General features: G+C 30.0%; 1 protein-coding gene across 1 annotated transcript in view; it reads left to right on the top strand.

Annotated features, from left to right (window-relative positions):
• LOC111628279 (UPF0668 protein C10orf76 homolog) overlaps nt 1-18,074 on the top strand; it is a 78,135-nt gene that overhangs the window by 13,683 nt on the left and 46,378 nt on the right. Inside the window, exons 5-11 of the mRNA XM_023372027.1 lie at nt 4,049-4,129; nt 4,212-4,319; nt 4,409-4,501; nt 5,383-5,457; nt 5,544-5,630; nt 12,620-12,676; nt 16,382-16,425. Of these exons, the coding sequence (XP_023227795.1) occupies nt 4,049-4,129; nt 4,212-4,319; nt 4,409-4,501; nt 5,383-5,457; nt 5,544-5,630; nt 12,620-12,676; nt 16,382-16,425 (545 nt within the window). The remainder of the gene's footprint in view (nt 1-4,048; nt 4,130-4,211; nt 4,320-4,408; nt 4,502-5,382; nt 5,458-5,543; nt 5,631-12,619; nt 12,677-16,381; nt 16,426-18,074) is intronic.

The following is an 18,074-nucleotide window of genomic DNA, read 5'->3' as shown; positions in this document are numbered from 1 at the left end:
GCGAATTCGACTTACGCGGTTATCGCTTGGTCCCACCTATCGCGTAAGTTCGGGGTATCACTGTATTTTGACTTATGATTTTTATATTATTTCTAATAGTTCAATAGTTATATAATATCAAAATCAATTGTTTTCACATTAAAGATATTATTATATGATTATCTATAATTAAAAATATACTTGTTTATTTTTTTATTAGTAACAAATCATTGAATGATATATGTTTAATTTTTAAATGTACTTATAATGTAAAGATATAAGTACAAACCTTGACAAATCAGCACTAAATTTTGAAGTTAAAAAGTTCTTTTAGCGTTTTTAAAAGGTTATCATTAAGTTCTTACATATTAATATGGAGTAAAAATAGTTAAAATATTAAAAAAAATCATTCAGAATATTTTTTTTTAAGTCAATCATGAGCAACTTGCTCTGAAAATCAAATTTGAGGACTGAGGCTTCATCAATGTAATTTTATTTTCATGTTTTCTGCCTTATGCTATTATGCAATCTTAATTAAGCTCATATTCATGATGAAGAACATTCAAATTAAATTTGACCAGTAAAAAGATGAGAATAAACTATACATTATTAGTTAATATATATTATTTTAGTAGCTAGTGTAATGGAAATTATCAAATACAGTAAGACCCTACTTAACGCTGTCTTGCTTAATGCTGATTTGATGTAATATGGTCTGCTCAAAGCCTAAAAAGAGCTCAAAATTTACCTTGATTTAAATTATCGCAGCATTTCATTGATTCATGTATAATATGATTATTTGTGAACACAAACCAATCAGCAAAAGGTGACAAAAAGGAGTACTTTTTTTAAATTTAGGTTTGTTTGGTGCAATTTTGGAAAAAATATAACATGATGAATGCCATAAAAAATATCAACTTCGCTTGGCAAGAATTAACTGATAGATGCACGAACAAAGTGTGGAAGAAGTTATGGCCAAAGGTATTCAAGAATTCTCAATGAGAAGAGCCTATCGCTGTATCGTTAGGTTGGCCGAACTCAACCTAATTGATATAACAGGAGATATAGCCGAGCAGGATATTCAGGAGTTACAGCAGGTTTCTGGTGAGAGCCTTACCAATGACAACCTTCAAGAACTGGCAGAGCATGGAATTCATGTGGAACTGGAAAATAGAGATTCTGAAAACGAAGAACCCAAAAAATTTCTCTACAGATTTCCTTAGTAAAAGTTTGGTAAGATAACCAAATTCATTGATCAAATTGTAGCAAATGATCCAGATTTTGAAAGGAGTGTAAAAGCAAAATGAGGCGTTTTAGATGCAATCTTCTGCTACCAACATTTGCTTAAGGAAAGAAAAATGCAACAAATGAAACTTTACGACTTTATTGCAAAAGAACAAGAATTCAGAAAAGTCAGGACCTTTATCACAAAAAATGAACCTTACATTTCTGTGTGCATATGTTTGTGTTATTTAACATACAAGGTCTGTTCAAAAAGTATCGGACCTTTGGTCGGCAAAAATAAATTTATTGACTTTGAGGAACAAAACCCTAATTCCCTTCAAAGTAGTCTCCTTGGTAATGTATACACTTCTCCCAGCATTTCTGCCATTGCTGGAAACACTGCTGGAACGCATCTTTTGGAATGGTTATCAGCCGGTCCGTCGCATTTCGCACGATGTCTTCTCTCAACTAAATTTGGGTTCCTTTTAGCGGCATTTTCAGCTTGAGAAATAGCCAAAGGTCACACGGAGCCATGTGGAGAGAGTACGGAGCGTGACGAACCACAGGAGTATTGTGTTTGGCGACGAAAGCCCGAATCAGATGCGCAGAATGGGCGGATGCGTTATCACGATGGAGCTGCCAAGTTTTGATCGACCACAGATCCCATCGTTTGCATCGCACTGTATCGGAAAGACGACGAAGGACCTCCTGGTAGTACTCCTTTGCGATGGTTTGGCCTTGTGGTGCGTACTCACGACACACCACCCCACGAGAGTCGAAAAAACTGTCAACATGACCTTTGATATTGCTGCGGACCTGCCGCGCTTTTTTTGGCCTCGAGGATCGTCCCCGAAAGCCTGCTGAATCTTGCGAATGGTTTACACTCGGGTATCGCCAAGGTTTTTGGCAAAATTTGATGTAATATCGCTGCTCACGTTGTTCAGTCATTTTCCAGCTTAGTGAAATCCGACGAGAGCGCACTACATGACCTCACTCATATGCCGATTGCCAACGACTGACGCTTTCTGCAGGCGGGAAAAAATTCAGGGCTGTGCATGACTGTCCCCTCCACAACTCCACCGAAGGAGGTCTCTCTCCCATCATTGGTTTACGCGGAAAAAAATAAGGTCCGATACTTTTTGAACAGACCTTGTATATGCGTTCTATTCTGCATTCGATTATTTTTGTTTAAAAGCTTTTTGGTAAACATCTGTATTCGCCTGAGGACGACGACAATAAGTTCGTTGAAAGTGCTAGCGATAAAGAAAAATGCATGTAACGCTGAACTCAGTGTATTTGTTTTTGTTATTATATATATTATTATACAAATAATATAAAAATAACTTAAAATTAAAGTAAAATTTATTTATTTTTGGTCTTACATGTTTCCCTATCTCTATTTACTCTCGTTAAAATGACTTTATTTAACGGTGTTTCATTTAGTGCTTTGTTGTCTAGGAACACATCCCCCGCGTTAAGTGGGGTCTTACTGTATATTGGTAGTCAACAGGCTTTTAGGCCTGCTGAGTACCAACTCAATAAACAAAAAGGAACAAGCCTGCAACTCTAAGAAAAAAATGCATTTAGCTTGCTGGAAGTCTACAAAGTTCACTTGTGGCCCACCTCCAGAAAAAGTTGCACATCATTCATTGCTTTAAGTAATTTCAATAGAATTTGTAATGGAATTTTATCATCAAAATTTAAAAATAAAAAATTGTGTGTTAGAATGCCATTTAAAAATTGTAAGTGCATATTGCAACATAGGTGCAAAAATAATTACTAGAAATGTGTATGTAAATGTTGAACAAAATTATAAAAGAAAATTATGAAGATTTATATTCATATAGTGATTTTCATACATTCAGGTATGTCTTGCTCTCAACAATTGATACATTCTCTTTTAGTCATTTATTTATGAATTTCTACTAAATCCATTGTATTTGCTAATTTTTGATCTTTAATTTCCTTAACCAGTTTTTTCTGGTCCCATAATACAGTGTTGTTTTGTATTGATTGCAAAGAAGCTGGTTCTGTAGCAGATTTTGTCTGTGCAATATCTGCTTTGAATTTCTTTAATTCTAGTGAGTAACAGTCTGAGCATTTATTTCATACAGCTGTTATATTATTTATTTTAAATGTCTTTTCTGAATATGGTAACTGTGTATTTAATTAATTTGTCAATAAAGTTCTCATAGATAGCATAATGATGGTCAAATTTCATTAGCTTGGTTAATCATATGGCAGAATCTTAATCTGGATTCTAAAACATTTGAAGTTATGATTATAATTACATTATTTATTTATTTATTTTATTTATATCAACACAAAACATGTATGTTTGATTTAATAAAGAAGCAAATATGTTACTTTCTTGTTTGGACTTTTCTTGGTTTATCAAGTACTGTTTACTGTCAAAATTAATTTATTTAATGTGGTAACTAGAAGTGATATCATTTTATAATATTTACCAATTAAGAATAAATTTTTATAGCTGAGCATCAGTATTCATTATAATTATAAAAGCTGAATATTGTGATACAGGTATTATGAGTAGGTAAAAATGCAACAAGAGGGAATAAGTTTTCTCTAGTCATTTCTTTATTTTCCCAGTTTTCAGTCAGATTATTTGATATTGATGTCTTTAGATTTGTAGAAATGTTTCATGAGATAACTTATTATGTTGTATTTGCAGACAATTTGTATTGTCTGTAATATAATATTGTAAATCATTTGGAGAGTTGAAAATACAATTTTAAATTTTAATGTTGTTTTATAATTTTTTATTATTATGTTGTTATATTTTTTAAATTAGAAATTTTTCTAATAAATATATTTTTTTAAACAGGAGATAATAAATAATTTATTCTATCATTGTGTTAAAGCACTAAAAGCCGATCATCAGATAAGAGTTTTAAATGCATTACAAGTAAGTTTAATACAGAAGGTTTAAAATAATTAATATAGAATAAAAAATTGAATGAATTATTAAATGTTGTGCTTTTTTATAGATGCTATGTGCTCTTGTTAGAGGAGTTTTCAGGAAATCACTTGAAAATTTTGGATTTGATGTGATAAATATTTTAATTGGTTTTGATGTTGCTGAACATCAAATGCAGGTATGTATGAAAATAAATATTTTAATACTTAATTATTAATAAATTTGGTTTTGAAAAATTCATGATTTAAATGTTTTAACTGTTTTTAGATTCTTACAGATCATCTTTCAAGCTTTTTAACTGGAGAGCATTCTCATAGTTTAAAATCTCTTGTTTTAAATTTCTTATTAATTTTGGTGACGGTAAGTAAATCAAGTTTTTATTAGATTTTAAAATAATGACATGCATGTCTGTATAAAACTTTTAGTTCTTTGCTTCTGCTATTACTATTTTGCTTGTTTTTACATTGATGAGGCAGTGTAAACATAATTTATAAATACTACATTTTGTGTGGATTGCTATATAATTTACAATTGTGTATTACTAAGTGTAATATTAAATATCTGAAGTCAATTGATATTTATAATAAATATTCAAGTAGTAATTGAAAAAACATATTTTTGTAATAATCTAGCATATAGTATTTTTTGATGTTATCAGAAATAACATTTTAAGCCAAATTTATATGCCATTATCAGATTTAATCATGAAGAAATGGAGGTATGAAAATATAATTGAGATAAAGATTGAATAAATTAGATTGAAAATATTAATTCTAATAAAAAAAAATCACTACCTGCTAGATTACTGCAAAGGTATGTCATTTTTGATTACAAGTATTAAAATTCAGTATAAAAGGATTATATTATTTTTCTTAAAAATATTTTATAAAGAAATCGTAATAACAGTTAATCTGAATGTTTTTCAGTCAATAGTCTTCATTAGGAATATCAAAAACAAACAATGAAAATTGAAATTACATAAAATCAAAATTTCTCAAATGCAAATGTTTCAAAAGAAAATAAAATTAATGAAATGTAATTATTCTAGAACAGTCATATTTGAGTACACAGACAGTAATAAATTTTTTAAAATGAAAATAAATAAGTAAAAATTCCAAAGTAATGAAGTTTAATATTTATTATTGACTCAAAAGTGTTGTTAATTTTTTTAGTGTATGTTAATTATAGCAGATGTTTGTTTATTTTAATCCCTTTTATAAATAGAATTTCTTTTATACAAGGCAACAGAAAATGTTAGTCAAAACACGATTTTGGAATATTTAATGATGAATAGTGTTTTTGAAGCAATAATACAGGTAAGATTACAATATACTGTGTAAAAAATATTTTAATTTAAATAAATATTTGTGTAATGGAAGCATTTTTATTATTAACATTTTAGATTTTAGCTGACTCTCAATCTAGACTTTATCATGGTTATGAAGCAGTATTACTTCTCACTATTCTTGTTAATTACAGAAAATATGAAGTATGTAACAATCATTATTTTTTTAAAATTATAATATTATAACATAAATAATATAAACAAAACTCCAAACAATACCTTAATCTGGTAAACAACACAAATTTAATGACAAACTAGTGTTTTAAACCTTATTCAAAGGCTATCATCAAGTTCTAAAGATGGAATATAAAGATTAAGTGTTGTTTGGAGTTTTGATACTAAATACATCCAGTATTTAAAGATAGTTTATATTAATATAAACAAATTAATTAACATATCAAATAATTTAATTTAAGCTTAACAAAGTGCTTTTAATGAATTAAAGTTTTAATTAAATATCCATATTAAGAATATTTAATTAAATATGATAATCACTTTGCAAAAGTTATTTTAAAAATTTCTTTATTTTGAAAAATAAAGAAAAGTATTAATTTTTGAAAATTAAAGAATAATTGAAAAATTAATTTTGTTTAATGGCGTTACATTTAATACAATTAAATATAAAAATATCTCAATAAGAGAGATAAATATGAATGAATTAATTGATCAATAAACTTTAATGTATTAAAAGAACACTTTTTTATAAGAGGATGATGTAATAAACTTTGTTTAACAACAGGTAGTCTCTTGATGAGATGTAGTTAAAAAATTTAAATTGTCCATTGGTGGAACTGTCTGTACTTGCAATAGTCTCCTGTATATAATAAGTTTTCTTCATTAGTTACATAATTCTTATTTGCTTGAATTTTAAAGAACAATTTTTTGATACAGAAGTTTAGATTCATATTTATTCAGAGTGTAGCAAAAACATTGCACCAGGTTATATCTTTTGCTAAATGTTAGCTATATATAAGTTCACAAGAATATAGATAATCAGAAATGACTATTTGATGGTGTAATCACCATAGGATTTGACCCTTCTCATAGGGCCAAATCCTATCTCAGCTCCTATGAAAGGTAGCAGCACAGTTTAAATCACAAAGCTGTATATTGAAATAAGAAGCTTATTGAAGTAAGAGCTTATCAAAAGTAGTTCAAAATGTTTTTCATCCAATTAAAATAGTCAAATGGGAATGAGTAGCTAGACTTCATCAAAAACCAGATGAAGGAAATTGTGTGAGGCTTCTCTATATGGCCTTGAGTGTTTGAGGCAAATTTAATTGTAACATACTAATTTAAAATTTTGCTGAATTGTCTTCAGAATTTTAAACTTTTTCATATAGAGATTTTTTTATCATAAACTTGAATTTTTTATGTAGAATTTAGAAAACTTGAAAAAATTTAATATAAACAAAATTTTTTTTATCAAAATAATTTTAATTACTTTCATAAAAAACTGTTACATGATTTCATGCATTTTTAATGTTTAGGTATCTAACTTATATTTGACATGATGTCTCAATAAATCTCACCATCAACTTGGCAGAACAGAAGCAAAGCTCTTCAAATGTTTTTAGTCTACACTGAAGATCTTCTTTAGGAAATCAGAGTTTGAAAATGAAATACTTGGAACATGCATTTCAGATTTGGTTGGATGGACAGAACAATCAGGTCATCCAAATTACAAGTTTTCTGTCATATCTGTGTTCTTTGATCTGTTTCAATAATGACCTTATAGTTGAGCCTATGTATATTAAGTCTCTATTTGACCTGTTATCATGTAGGGGAATTCCATAAATCCCAGAGATTTTCAGTAGATTTTCAGAGATTTTAATGGGATCTTTTTCATTTTTTAGTAGTGAGAAAATAATTTAAGAGTCTTATCAAAAAACAATAGATAAGGATCAGTCATAAATCACAACTAACATGTCTTGCATTCTGGACTGCATTTACTTCTCATTTCAGTTAGATTGTTCTGTTAGATAAGATTAGTCTTTGTCATGTGATACAGATTGTTTCTATCATGAGTGTTAGTTGGTGGAAAGTATACAAGTAGGATTGAATAGTATTTACTCTGAATAAAATTTCTTTCAAAATGGCAAAATGGGAGAGATTATGTCATGAATTCTTATCGTACAATCACACAAAATTGTTTCTTAATACTTACTTTTTCATCTAAGTTTATCAGATATTTTAATAATGATGTTTTTATTTCCCATTTATAAGTTTTAAATACTTTTCATTGTTGATAGTTAAATATATTTCTTTGCTGTCAATTATAAGCTTGACTTTAACATGGAGGTTGCCATCTTTAATCTTTATCTGAATCAAACAATCCTACCTTCTGCTTGGATTACTTTGATCATAATCCAGTTGGTCCTAGATGGCATTTGTATACATAGTTAGAGATTGATCAGATTGCTATAGTTTATATACACAATTTGAATGATCAGAGTAATCTTAGATCAGTTTGATTCCAAGAGTATATGCACCCATTCTGTTCCTGCTTACATAACTTTCACTCTGCACATCCTGCCAGCTCTCATATTCCTTCTATTACAAAGTAGATGCTTATGGGACCTTCATCAGGGGTGCATACACTCATTGCACCTCCAAGAGAACACAGAAGATATAAAAATTAGTCAATATTCTAAACATAGCATGCATCCATGGATTTTTCACCTTCCTGATTAAGGCTATTGATCTCAAGATCAAGGTGCAAATTACAGTGCCATGTGACCAAAGTTATATAAGATGGAACAGAACAATGCAAAACACATTAGTTATGACTAAGACTTATTATCTGCTATTTTTAAACAGTAACCAACTTCAAGGTCTTTCAGATTGTATACATATGCTCTCCAACTATTTCCTCACTACTAAAAAATGTGAAAGAACCCATTAATATAGAGAGATCCTGGGGATTTCATGATAACAGGTGGGATTTAATGTATGTTGGTTCAACTAAAAGGTCATTTTTGAAACGGGTCAAAGAACACAGGTATAACATTAGAAAACAACAAAACCACCTATTGGTATATGCCTCAAATGAAGATATTGTTCCCATGTTTCAACAAATCACTTTTTTTAAGGCTGAACATATGAACACAGCACATTAAGTATATGGAAGCTCTAAAAAATTTTAAGGCTACCATGAAAGGAAATTGCATCAATTATAAACAGGAGAAGCCTAGTACTCATAATTTGGATGATGTAATTGCATTTAAACAGCTAAATCCTTACTATCAAAATGTGTGTTCCAAGCATTCCATTTTCTAACTGTTTGAATTTAAAATGGAAAAGACAAATTTTCTCTACACCAACCAACCTAAATCATCTGATGTAGTGCCATAATTGTACTTTTGTCTTTATGGAATTCATGCTGGATTCCATAAAGACAAGAGTACGATTACGGCACTAAACCAGATGATCTAGGCGATAAGGAGTGAAAACAAAACAACAGACATACACTGGCAGTATCGATTAATTTTCAAAGGGCATTTGACTATGCATGGTGGCTGGCTGTCCTCTTGGTACTAAGAGACAGAAATTGCTCTAAAAACATTTACAGGCTCTACAAAAGTTTCCCCATGGAAAGAAAGGCAAGTATAATGCTCGGCTCTAATATTATCATGAGAGATATAGACAGAGGGTGCTCTCAGGGTTCTAGGTCTGGCCAGTTCTGTGACTTGCACAATATAATGATATTTTCAAACTCCAAGAAATCTCCTTAGCAGACACCACTATCGATATATTAGGATTTGCTGATGATATGATGATTCTGATGACACATAAAAACCAAGAAGTCTTACAGGTTCAAATGAACAAACTTCTAAAAAAGGTAAACCTCTGGGTAGAAAAGAAAAAACTGATAATCACCCCAGCTAAATGTGCAAGTATACTTTTCCCCATGGCATTACCCACTTAATAAGAAACCAGCAATTGAACTATCTGGGCATAGGATTAAACTAACTCTGACATCAAATACTTAGGACTGAAGATTGATGAGATTTTAACATGGAAATCACATGTCAGCCACATCCGCAACAAGGCAGTTACAATGGCCCACTCCCTATGCTGCATCTTCCGGAGCATGTGGGGAATAAATTCTAAGACCAGCCAGACAATCTATAAATGTTCAATCGAATCGGCCGTTATTTATGGGACGGAGATCTGGAGAGAAGCTGCCAACAAGCAAACCATTAAGAAATGTCTTAACTCTATCTAACGAATGAGTTTAATATTGAAAGCTAAAGCTATATATATAGAACAAGTCCAACGAATGCATTGCAAGTAATTTCAAACATTCTACCACTGGACCTAAAAGTTTTTAAAATATACTGGAAATACCAACTTTTTAGGTCAAATGGCAAAGAGCATTCAAACTCCCATTGTCCATGCTTCCATGGAGGAACTTATAAAAGACATCCAGAACTATGGTCTGGACTCACAGCCAGAAGAAAATGACAAAACGTACAATGTGTTTACTGATGGGTCAAAGTCTGCTGAGGGCATTGGGTGCTCATTGGTTGTTCATAACACCTTTGGAAGATCAATTTTCCAGGCCTGCTTCAAGCTAGGAATGCAATGCTCAAACAACCAAGCCAAAAGTTTGCTATTTTGAGGATGTTGCAATATATCAGAGACAATCCGATGTTCAGAAATAAAACAATCCATATCAACAGCGATAGCAAAATGGCCTAGCCCAAGTCAAGAAACTACACTCAAAGCTAACTATAGTTAAAGAAACTATCAACCTTCTGATGCTACTTAGAGGAAAAGGGATAAAAATCCTCTTAAGCTGGGTCAAAGGGCATGCTGGGATAACTGGAAATGAGTGAGCTGACCCACTCGCAAAAAAGGTGACTAAGACTGACATGCCCTTCCATCGAGACTGGTCAAATCCCAGCTAGACAACATCATGACCCTACTCTGGCAACAGAGATGGGAAGCAAAAAAAACAGGCAGACTTGCCTTCCAATTATTTCCAATTATTCAGGACAGGAGGAACATGTTTTTTTTACCATCCAAACTTCATTACCACTCAAATCGTTACAGGGCATGGCACTTCAGAGCATACCTGAAGCATTTCCTGAACAAAGGGAATGGGAAATGCCTTTGTGCCCTAGCTGAGGATCAAGGTTTTAAGCATATCATTTTTTTGTACACTAAATACAGTAGAGCATCGATTATCTGACTCAATTGGGGACTCAGGTTAGTCGGATAACTGAAAAAATCGGATAACCAAAAAGAATGAAAAAAATACATTATTAGTATATAGTATATTAGTATATCCCGTGTAATTAGTACTGTATATTAGTATATCGCTATTAACCAACTTTGCGTTGAATTTTCATCGATGTTAAGCCTAACAAGTTTTTTTTTTTAAATAATAATCGTCGCTATTATATTGTTAAAAATTATTTTAAAATTATTTTACTGCTCACAAAACAAACAACTACAGTACTCATAATTAGAAAATTAAGTCTCGTTTAAATACTGGCCTCCCTTCAATGGTCGAGCCGGTGTTGCCAGCTAAAACACGCAAAAATTTAACAAAAATAATATTAAAGTAGCCAAGACATAGCCAAATATTGTAGTGCCACATCACTAGTGGACTAGTGAAATTTGCCGACTAGAACGGTCTGTTAACCGATGTGACGGTTAATTGGGGGTCGGATAATCGATGCTCTGCTGTACATACCTGAAAGATGAATTTTAGCGAGCACACTGAACCATGCCAGTTGAAAGTCTTTTTCACCAATCAAAAGATCCTACAGGCTCTTGAAACTTTCATCAGAGCTACTGACATACTAAGGACTACCAGCAAGGTGAACTATCCAGCAAACATCTGCAGGTGAAGTTTCAAGGTCATCCCAAATATCCAGGACTCCCTCAACAGCTGAGGCCCGACAGACCTTCATCATGGAACTTGTATCTGTGTAGACTTTCAACAGGTGCACCATAGGTCAAAGACTGACCAGTTTGTGCACATTGAGTTGTTTAAAGAGACTTCAAATGTTGTACTTTCTGGTGCATGGTTTTTCACTGCTTGCTTGTTTCTGGACTAAGGCTCCTGTTTTCTTCAGCTGTTAATGGGTTTTTGTACATATGTTCTTTTTTTCCCACTGAGGAAAGGTGGACCCAATGTTTCATTATCCTTCCCCCTGTACCAACAGGGATTGTATATATGATTGTTCAGAGGCCTGTGGCTATGCTGCTGCCATTTATGGTTCCATGTTTTGCACTCCCTGGTTGTGGAGATCTTGTTGTGCATGCCCTGTTTGTTCCCTCCTCCAAAGCCAGAAGGTTGTTTTCTTGTTCTGTCAATTCCTCCTGTTGCTCTTGTTAAGAAATCTGGTTTTTTTTTCTTCTTATGTTTGTAATTGGAAGCCTGTAGTCAAGCTGCTGTTGTTAGGCTTCCAAGTCTTATTCATCCCTGATCGGTGGTGTTTTGTAATATGTGCTTTTTCAATTTGTTATACTCTTTCTTTTATTGTTGTTTCCTTCGAAGAAAGGAGTTTGTCTTTTATACCCTCTTACAAGAGGGAATTGTACATATGCAGTTGTAATTTTGGAGCCTGTGGCCATTTGGCTGCGCAGAAAGGGTCTCTACTGTCTCTAACATAGGAGTTGTTATTCTGTAATTATGTTACTACACTCTAATCTAATTGTATTTCTGGTTTGTTTAATTAATAGCACTTGGTGGATGCTCTGAGATCTTATGCTTCACACTTTCCTGTCATCCTTTCTTTTTCTTCAACTGAGAAGGTTGAAGAAAAAGACTTCTGCTATAACTCTTCATCCTTCTCTTCCAAGACTGGTCAAGGCCTCTTCATCCTTTAGTAGTAGTAACTATTTGATTTTCATAAGGCAGATTTTGGTATAGGCTGAAAACATTTGACAAGCTTTGCTTTTGTTCTGCTGAGTTGACACTGAGGTTTATTGAGATATCATGATCACTATCTAGTTCTGAGTCTGAGGAGTTTTTATATCTTGCATTTGACTTTAAAATGTTTGTAAATATAAGTAGTATTAATTAATAATAATGTGTGGTAATTTTAGTGTTTTATTTGATAAAATTTTAAAATTTGCTAAGAATATAATAATTATATTTAAATCTTTTATTATAGGCAGCAAATCCATATATTGTCAAACTATCTATTGTGGATAATGAAGTAGCTCTTAATGTAAGAATTTTTTTCATTAAAATCTTAATTTGTAAAATTTTTAGTTTAAAAAATTTTAAACAATATAATAAGTTGGAATTATAATATACATTAAAATAAAGTCAGGAGATTTTTAAATTAATGTATATAAAACTATATCTTTGATGTTTCACTCTTTAAGTATTTACATCTGCACAGATTTTTCTTTAGAAGTGTTTATCATCTATGTGAATAGATTATTATTATTTTAAATACTAGTATAGTGCCACCATAGTTCAATTAGGTTGATTCTATTAGTGATATCTGACAGTTATTTTAAATTTAAACATTGTTTACATAAAAAGGTCAGAAATATTTTGAACTATTTTTTGAAATATTTGAAGTTAAAAAACATTATCTTAATGTATAATCATTTCAATTTATTAAATGCCATTAGATATAAAAATCAAATAAGTAAAAATATTTAAAAAATTAAGTTAAGTATTTAAAACGTTTAAGTATTTTTAAAAAAATGGTTCTTACCAGTAAATTATAAATGATTTAAAATAATAATGTTGGTACAATTTGAAAAAATTTACCAGTTGAAAATTTTAAATAAACAATATTTATCATAAAATATTTTATAATAATAACAACAACTAATACTCCAAGGCCTTATTTGCTGAGAAAAATGTTTATTAAACATTCACAAATGTTTTCAACCTGTTCTACAAGTCATCCTCAGGCACTGAATACAAGCAACTGATCATTATAAATTGAACATTCGTAAATGAAAATTTTCAAATATTGGAAGGAATTCAAATACAAATCTTGGAACTTACTATAAATATAAATTAAATGAATGTACAACAAATAAAATAGAATATATAAAAACAATTGTAAATAAATAAACAAATCTAGAAAAATAAGTAACCAAATAACATAAATGAAAAACGAAAAGTTCATTTTTGGTTGCAAGGCTCTTAAAAAGTTAAGTTATGAACTATCATATTTTTAATTTCTTTTCCACAATATATTTCCAAATTGTTGGCAAGCTTTCAGTATTGCTAGTGTTCAGATATTTATCCATTAACCTGCTTTTGTAAATTTCTATCTTCTCCATGTTCATTGCTAAAGATGGTGAGTGTATTGGTTTGATGATGTCTGCTTCCTTCCATCTTATGACTCAGCCTTTAGCTTGTGTCATCTTAGATGATGCTGTGTAATATTGAATTTTTTTTATCTTTTACTTATGTTCTTAAAGGCATACAGTAAAGTTTCTTTTTGTGACCCCAATATATTCCTTCTTAAGTCCTAAAGATAGCACAAGCAAAAAGCCCAATTGTAAGATGGGAGGAAGCAGACATCATCAAACCAATACACTTACCATCTTTAGCAATGAACATGGAGAAGATAGAAATTTACAAAAATAGGTTAATGGATAAATGTCTGAATACTAGCGATACTGAAAGCTTGCCAACAATTTGGAAATATATTGTGGAAAAGAAATTAAAAATATGATAGTTCATAACTTAACTTTTTAAGAGCCTTGCAACCAAAAATGAACTTTTCGTTTTTCATTTATGTTATTTGGTTACTTATTTTTCTAGATTTGTTCGTTCATTTACAATTGTTAGTTTTTTATATATTGCATTTTATTTGTTGTACATTCATTTAATTTAAATTTATAGTATGTTCCAAGATTTATTTGAGTTTGTTTCAATGTTTGAAAACTTTTGTTTAAGAAATGTTTGAACCAAATGATTGCTAGATTATCTTGGACTATATTAATGCTACTAATTACTAATTAAATATCAAATAATTTGGTCTAGAGATAGGTGCTAGGTGCTCTCTTGACATATTTAATAATTAAATTAAATTAATATTTAATAATTAATTTGGAAGGCAGAGAAAGTCTTGGTTGGAACAAGTGGATGAGTATCTGAAAGAATGTGAGGTGTTGAGTCAGAAAGAGAATGTGAGGAAGGGTGTTAGAAGTGGCATGAGTGTGTCTGAAGCAAAAGAGAGCTGTCTGGATAGAAAAGTGTGGAGAGAATTGCTAAATGAATGATTTGTAGGATTGTAGTTTTCTTTTGCTTGCTGCTTATCCTTTTTGGATTATGAGGATGAGGGTATGTATGCATGCATAATTAATTTAGAAGGTTCTGAAAGAAAAAAATCAGCCCAAAGCAGGACTCAAACTTTCAACTCCTACTTGCTGTGTGGATGTGTTGCCAGTTACCAGTTATGCTACTCAGATCTCTGGGTAGCATAACTAGTAATACCTCTACTTGATATAGAATTAGTAATTAGTAGCATTAATATAGCCTTATGTAGTCTTGCAATCATTTGGCTTTGATCTAATAATCATGTTTATATTTGTAAGAATGTTTGATTTACAAGGATTAGTAGCTTGTATTCTGCATCTGAGGATGACTTGTAGAACAGGTCAAAAATGTGTATGAATGTTTAATAAACATTTTTCTGAGCAAACAAGTTATTGGAATGTTAGCTATTTTCTTGGTGACAGTGATTTCTGCTATTTTAATAATAAACTGAATTAATGAATATTTAGTTTATTATTGAACATTCTTATTAAATTTTTAATTATTCTAAATATTTTTATTTATGATGTCATTATTTTTAATCTGTTGTTACACAAATTTCATAAACTTATTTCTAAAATTTATTGTAATATATTTGCAATAAAGATAGTGTAAAAGGATCAGACTAGCCAAATAATACAGTAGATTACATTAAGTGTCATATTATGATAAATAATAGAGAAAAAGAATTTTTTTGAAATAATCTTTTCTTTAGTTTTTAAAAGCATGAAACTTTCAAATAGCTATCTATCTGAAAATATTTAGCTTTTTGAAAATAATGATTAATTTTTGTAAAAATATAAATTATATGTTGTTGTAATATGTGCATATGAATATTTTTTTATCAATTACATAAAATAATAATCACATACATCATACTACAGAAAGCTGTCATACTAAACATGTCACTTAGACATGAAATTTTTAAACAGATACTTTTACAAACAGAATATAAACAAAACATTATTCTGTAGTCATGCTTTGACTTTAGTCTGATAAAGTGCTATGCACCAGTATNTTAATGAATATTTAGTTTATTATTGAACATTCTTATTAAATTTTTAATTATTCTAAATATTTTTATTTATGATGTCATTATTTTTAATCTGTTGTTACACAAATTTCATAAACTTATTTCTAAAATTTATTGTAATATATTTGCAATAAAGATAGTGTAAAAGGATCAGACTAGCCAAATAATACAGTAGATTACATTAAGTGTCATATTATGATAAATAATAGAGAAAAAGAATTTTTTTGAAATAATCTTTTCTTTAGTTTTTAAAAGCATGAAACTTTCAAATAGCTATCTATCTGAAAATATTTAGCTTTTTGAAAATAATGATTAATTTTTGTAAAAATATAAATTATATGTTGTTGTAATATGTGCATATGAATATTTTTTTATCAATTACATAAAATAATAATCACATACATCATACTACAGAAAGCTGTCATACTAAACATGTCACTTAGACATGAAATTTTTAAACAGATACTTTTACAAACAGAATATAAACAAAACATTATTCTGTAGTCATGCTTTGACTTTAGTCTGATAAAGTGCTATTAATAATAATAATAATAAATAGTAAATTTGAATCTCATGAAAAATATTTTAAAAGAAATTTTTATTTTTTAGGGTTATGGTCAAATTGTTTCTTCTGCATTATCAGAATTCAACAGGTACAGCTTACTTTATATATTTTATATATTATTTATTTACTTACATGTTCAGGTATAAATGCATTCATATAATGATAGATGTATATATAGTATTCAAAAAGCATACTGTTATTTTACAAAGAAATTTGGAATATCTGTTTATTATATTGTAATAAAGACAATGATTTTAAGTTAGTTTTTAACAATAATTTTAAAAACAACCTGTATATATATATGTATATATATACACAGTCGATCCCCTAGAATGCGATAGATACATTCCGCTTTATAAGAATTTTGTGTTGTAGGAATCCTCAAATACATGAACCAATCACAGCCTGGCATGTGCAGTTTATGGACTACGGCTGTTTGAAAGGTTTTCTTCCATAAAATTCATCGATTCTAGACTAATTTGACTCAACATTTCCAAAACACATATAATTTTTTGGGAATAATCTGTATAAACTATGCTATAAATGAAAAATTGTAGGATTATTTACCGAGTGTGCACCGTTCAATGATGCCATTACTTAAGCTTGTTTTTGTCGCAGAGCAGTGCACCAAATGGCAACCGCGTTTTCTGATAAGTTATTTTTCTGCAAAAAATTTGTTGAACTTTGGAGACATCATTAATAGAAATAATTTTTATGGCTGTTGAATAAGAAATGTTTTTTTCACAAGAAATGTATAAAATTACAGTACTGTATTAGACTTACAGTATCTAATTTAGGCCTATATGCTGTGCAGATTATAGTAAACTCAACTTACCCACCTAAACTCTCTGTAGTGTGTAAGTAGTTCAGCTGCTCGTCCACTATTGGTCCAGATTCGACCAATCCTGTCGTGACACGAGTCGGCGATGATGTTTTACTGCATTTTACGAGGCTCTTTTAGCGTCTTTATATGAATACTGACGTAATTTTTTTTGCCATGATATACGAATCCGCATTATATGAACCTGCGATATAGGGGGGTCTACTGTATATATATATATATATATTTTATATTTGACTTTAAAAAATTTTTCTGTTTACTTACCTTACATATAATCTTTGTAATCTGAACTTTTCTCTTCTACAAACAATATTGTTCAGATTAGCAAGAGTGCATGGTACTATAAATTTTAACTTTTGATTACTTATATCAAGTTTACGATAAAAGTGTCACTAGTTTAATGAGTTTATTTTATTAAAAAAATATAAAAGTAATTTAAACAATGTCACTTAGAAATTGTTTTTTTATAGTTAATTAACTATTGTTTAATGCATTATTTTTAGATAGCATTAAACAGTAGTTAGATAAGCATATATAAGCTTAATAAATAAGCATAATTCATAGTTGCAGATAATTTCTGGTCCATGTAAAATTATTCACAATTTTACTGGTCTATGATGTGAAAAAAGTTGAAAAACACTGATTTAATATAAGAATGAATGAAATTACTAGAAATTTATTTGAAAAATAACAAATTTAAAAAAGAAAAAAAAACTTACAAGGAGAGCCTATGGCTTTGGGGTAATGGATTTTGATGATCTTTGGTGTAGAGGTAGTACACCATGTGAGTATTGCACTTTAGTATTTTACAGGTAGTACACCATGTGAGTGTACTACCTGTAAAATACTAAAGTGCAATACTCAAATATAATCGAGAAAATCGAACTTAAAGTTTT

The sequence above is a fragment of the Centruroides sculpturatus genome, unplaced genomic scaffold (genome assembly GCF_000671375.1).
Source record: "Centruroides sculpturatus isolate CEXI.00-Female unplaced genomic scaffold, Cexi_2.0 scaffold414, whole genome shotgun sequence".
Lineage (NCBI taxonomy): Eukaryota > Metazoa > Arthropoda > Arachnida > Scorpiones > Buthidae > Centruroides > Centruroides sculpturatus.
The sequence above is the reverse complement of the archived record's forward strand: the minus strand, read 5'-3'. Positions and strand labels throughout refer to the sequence as shown.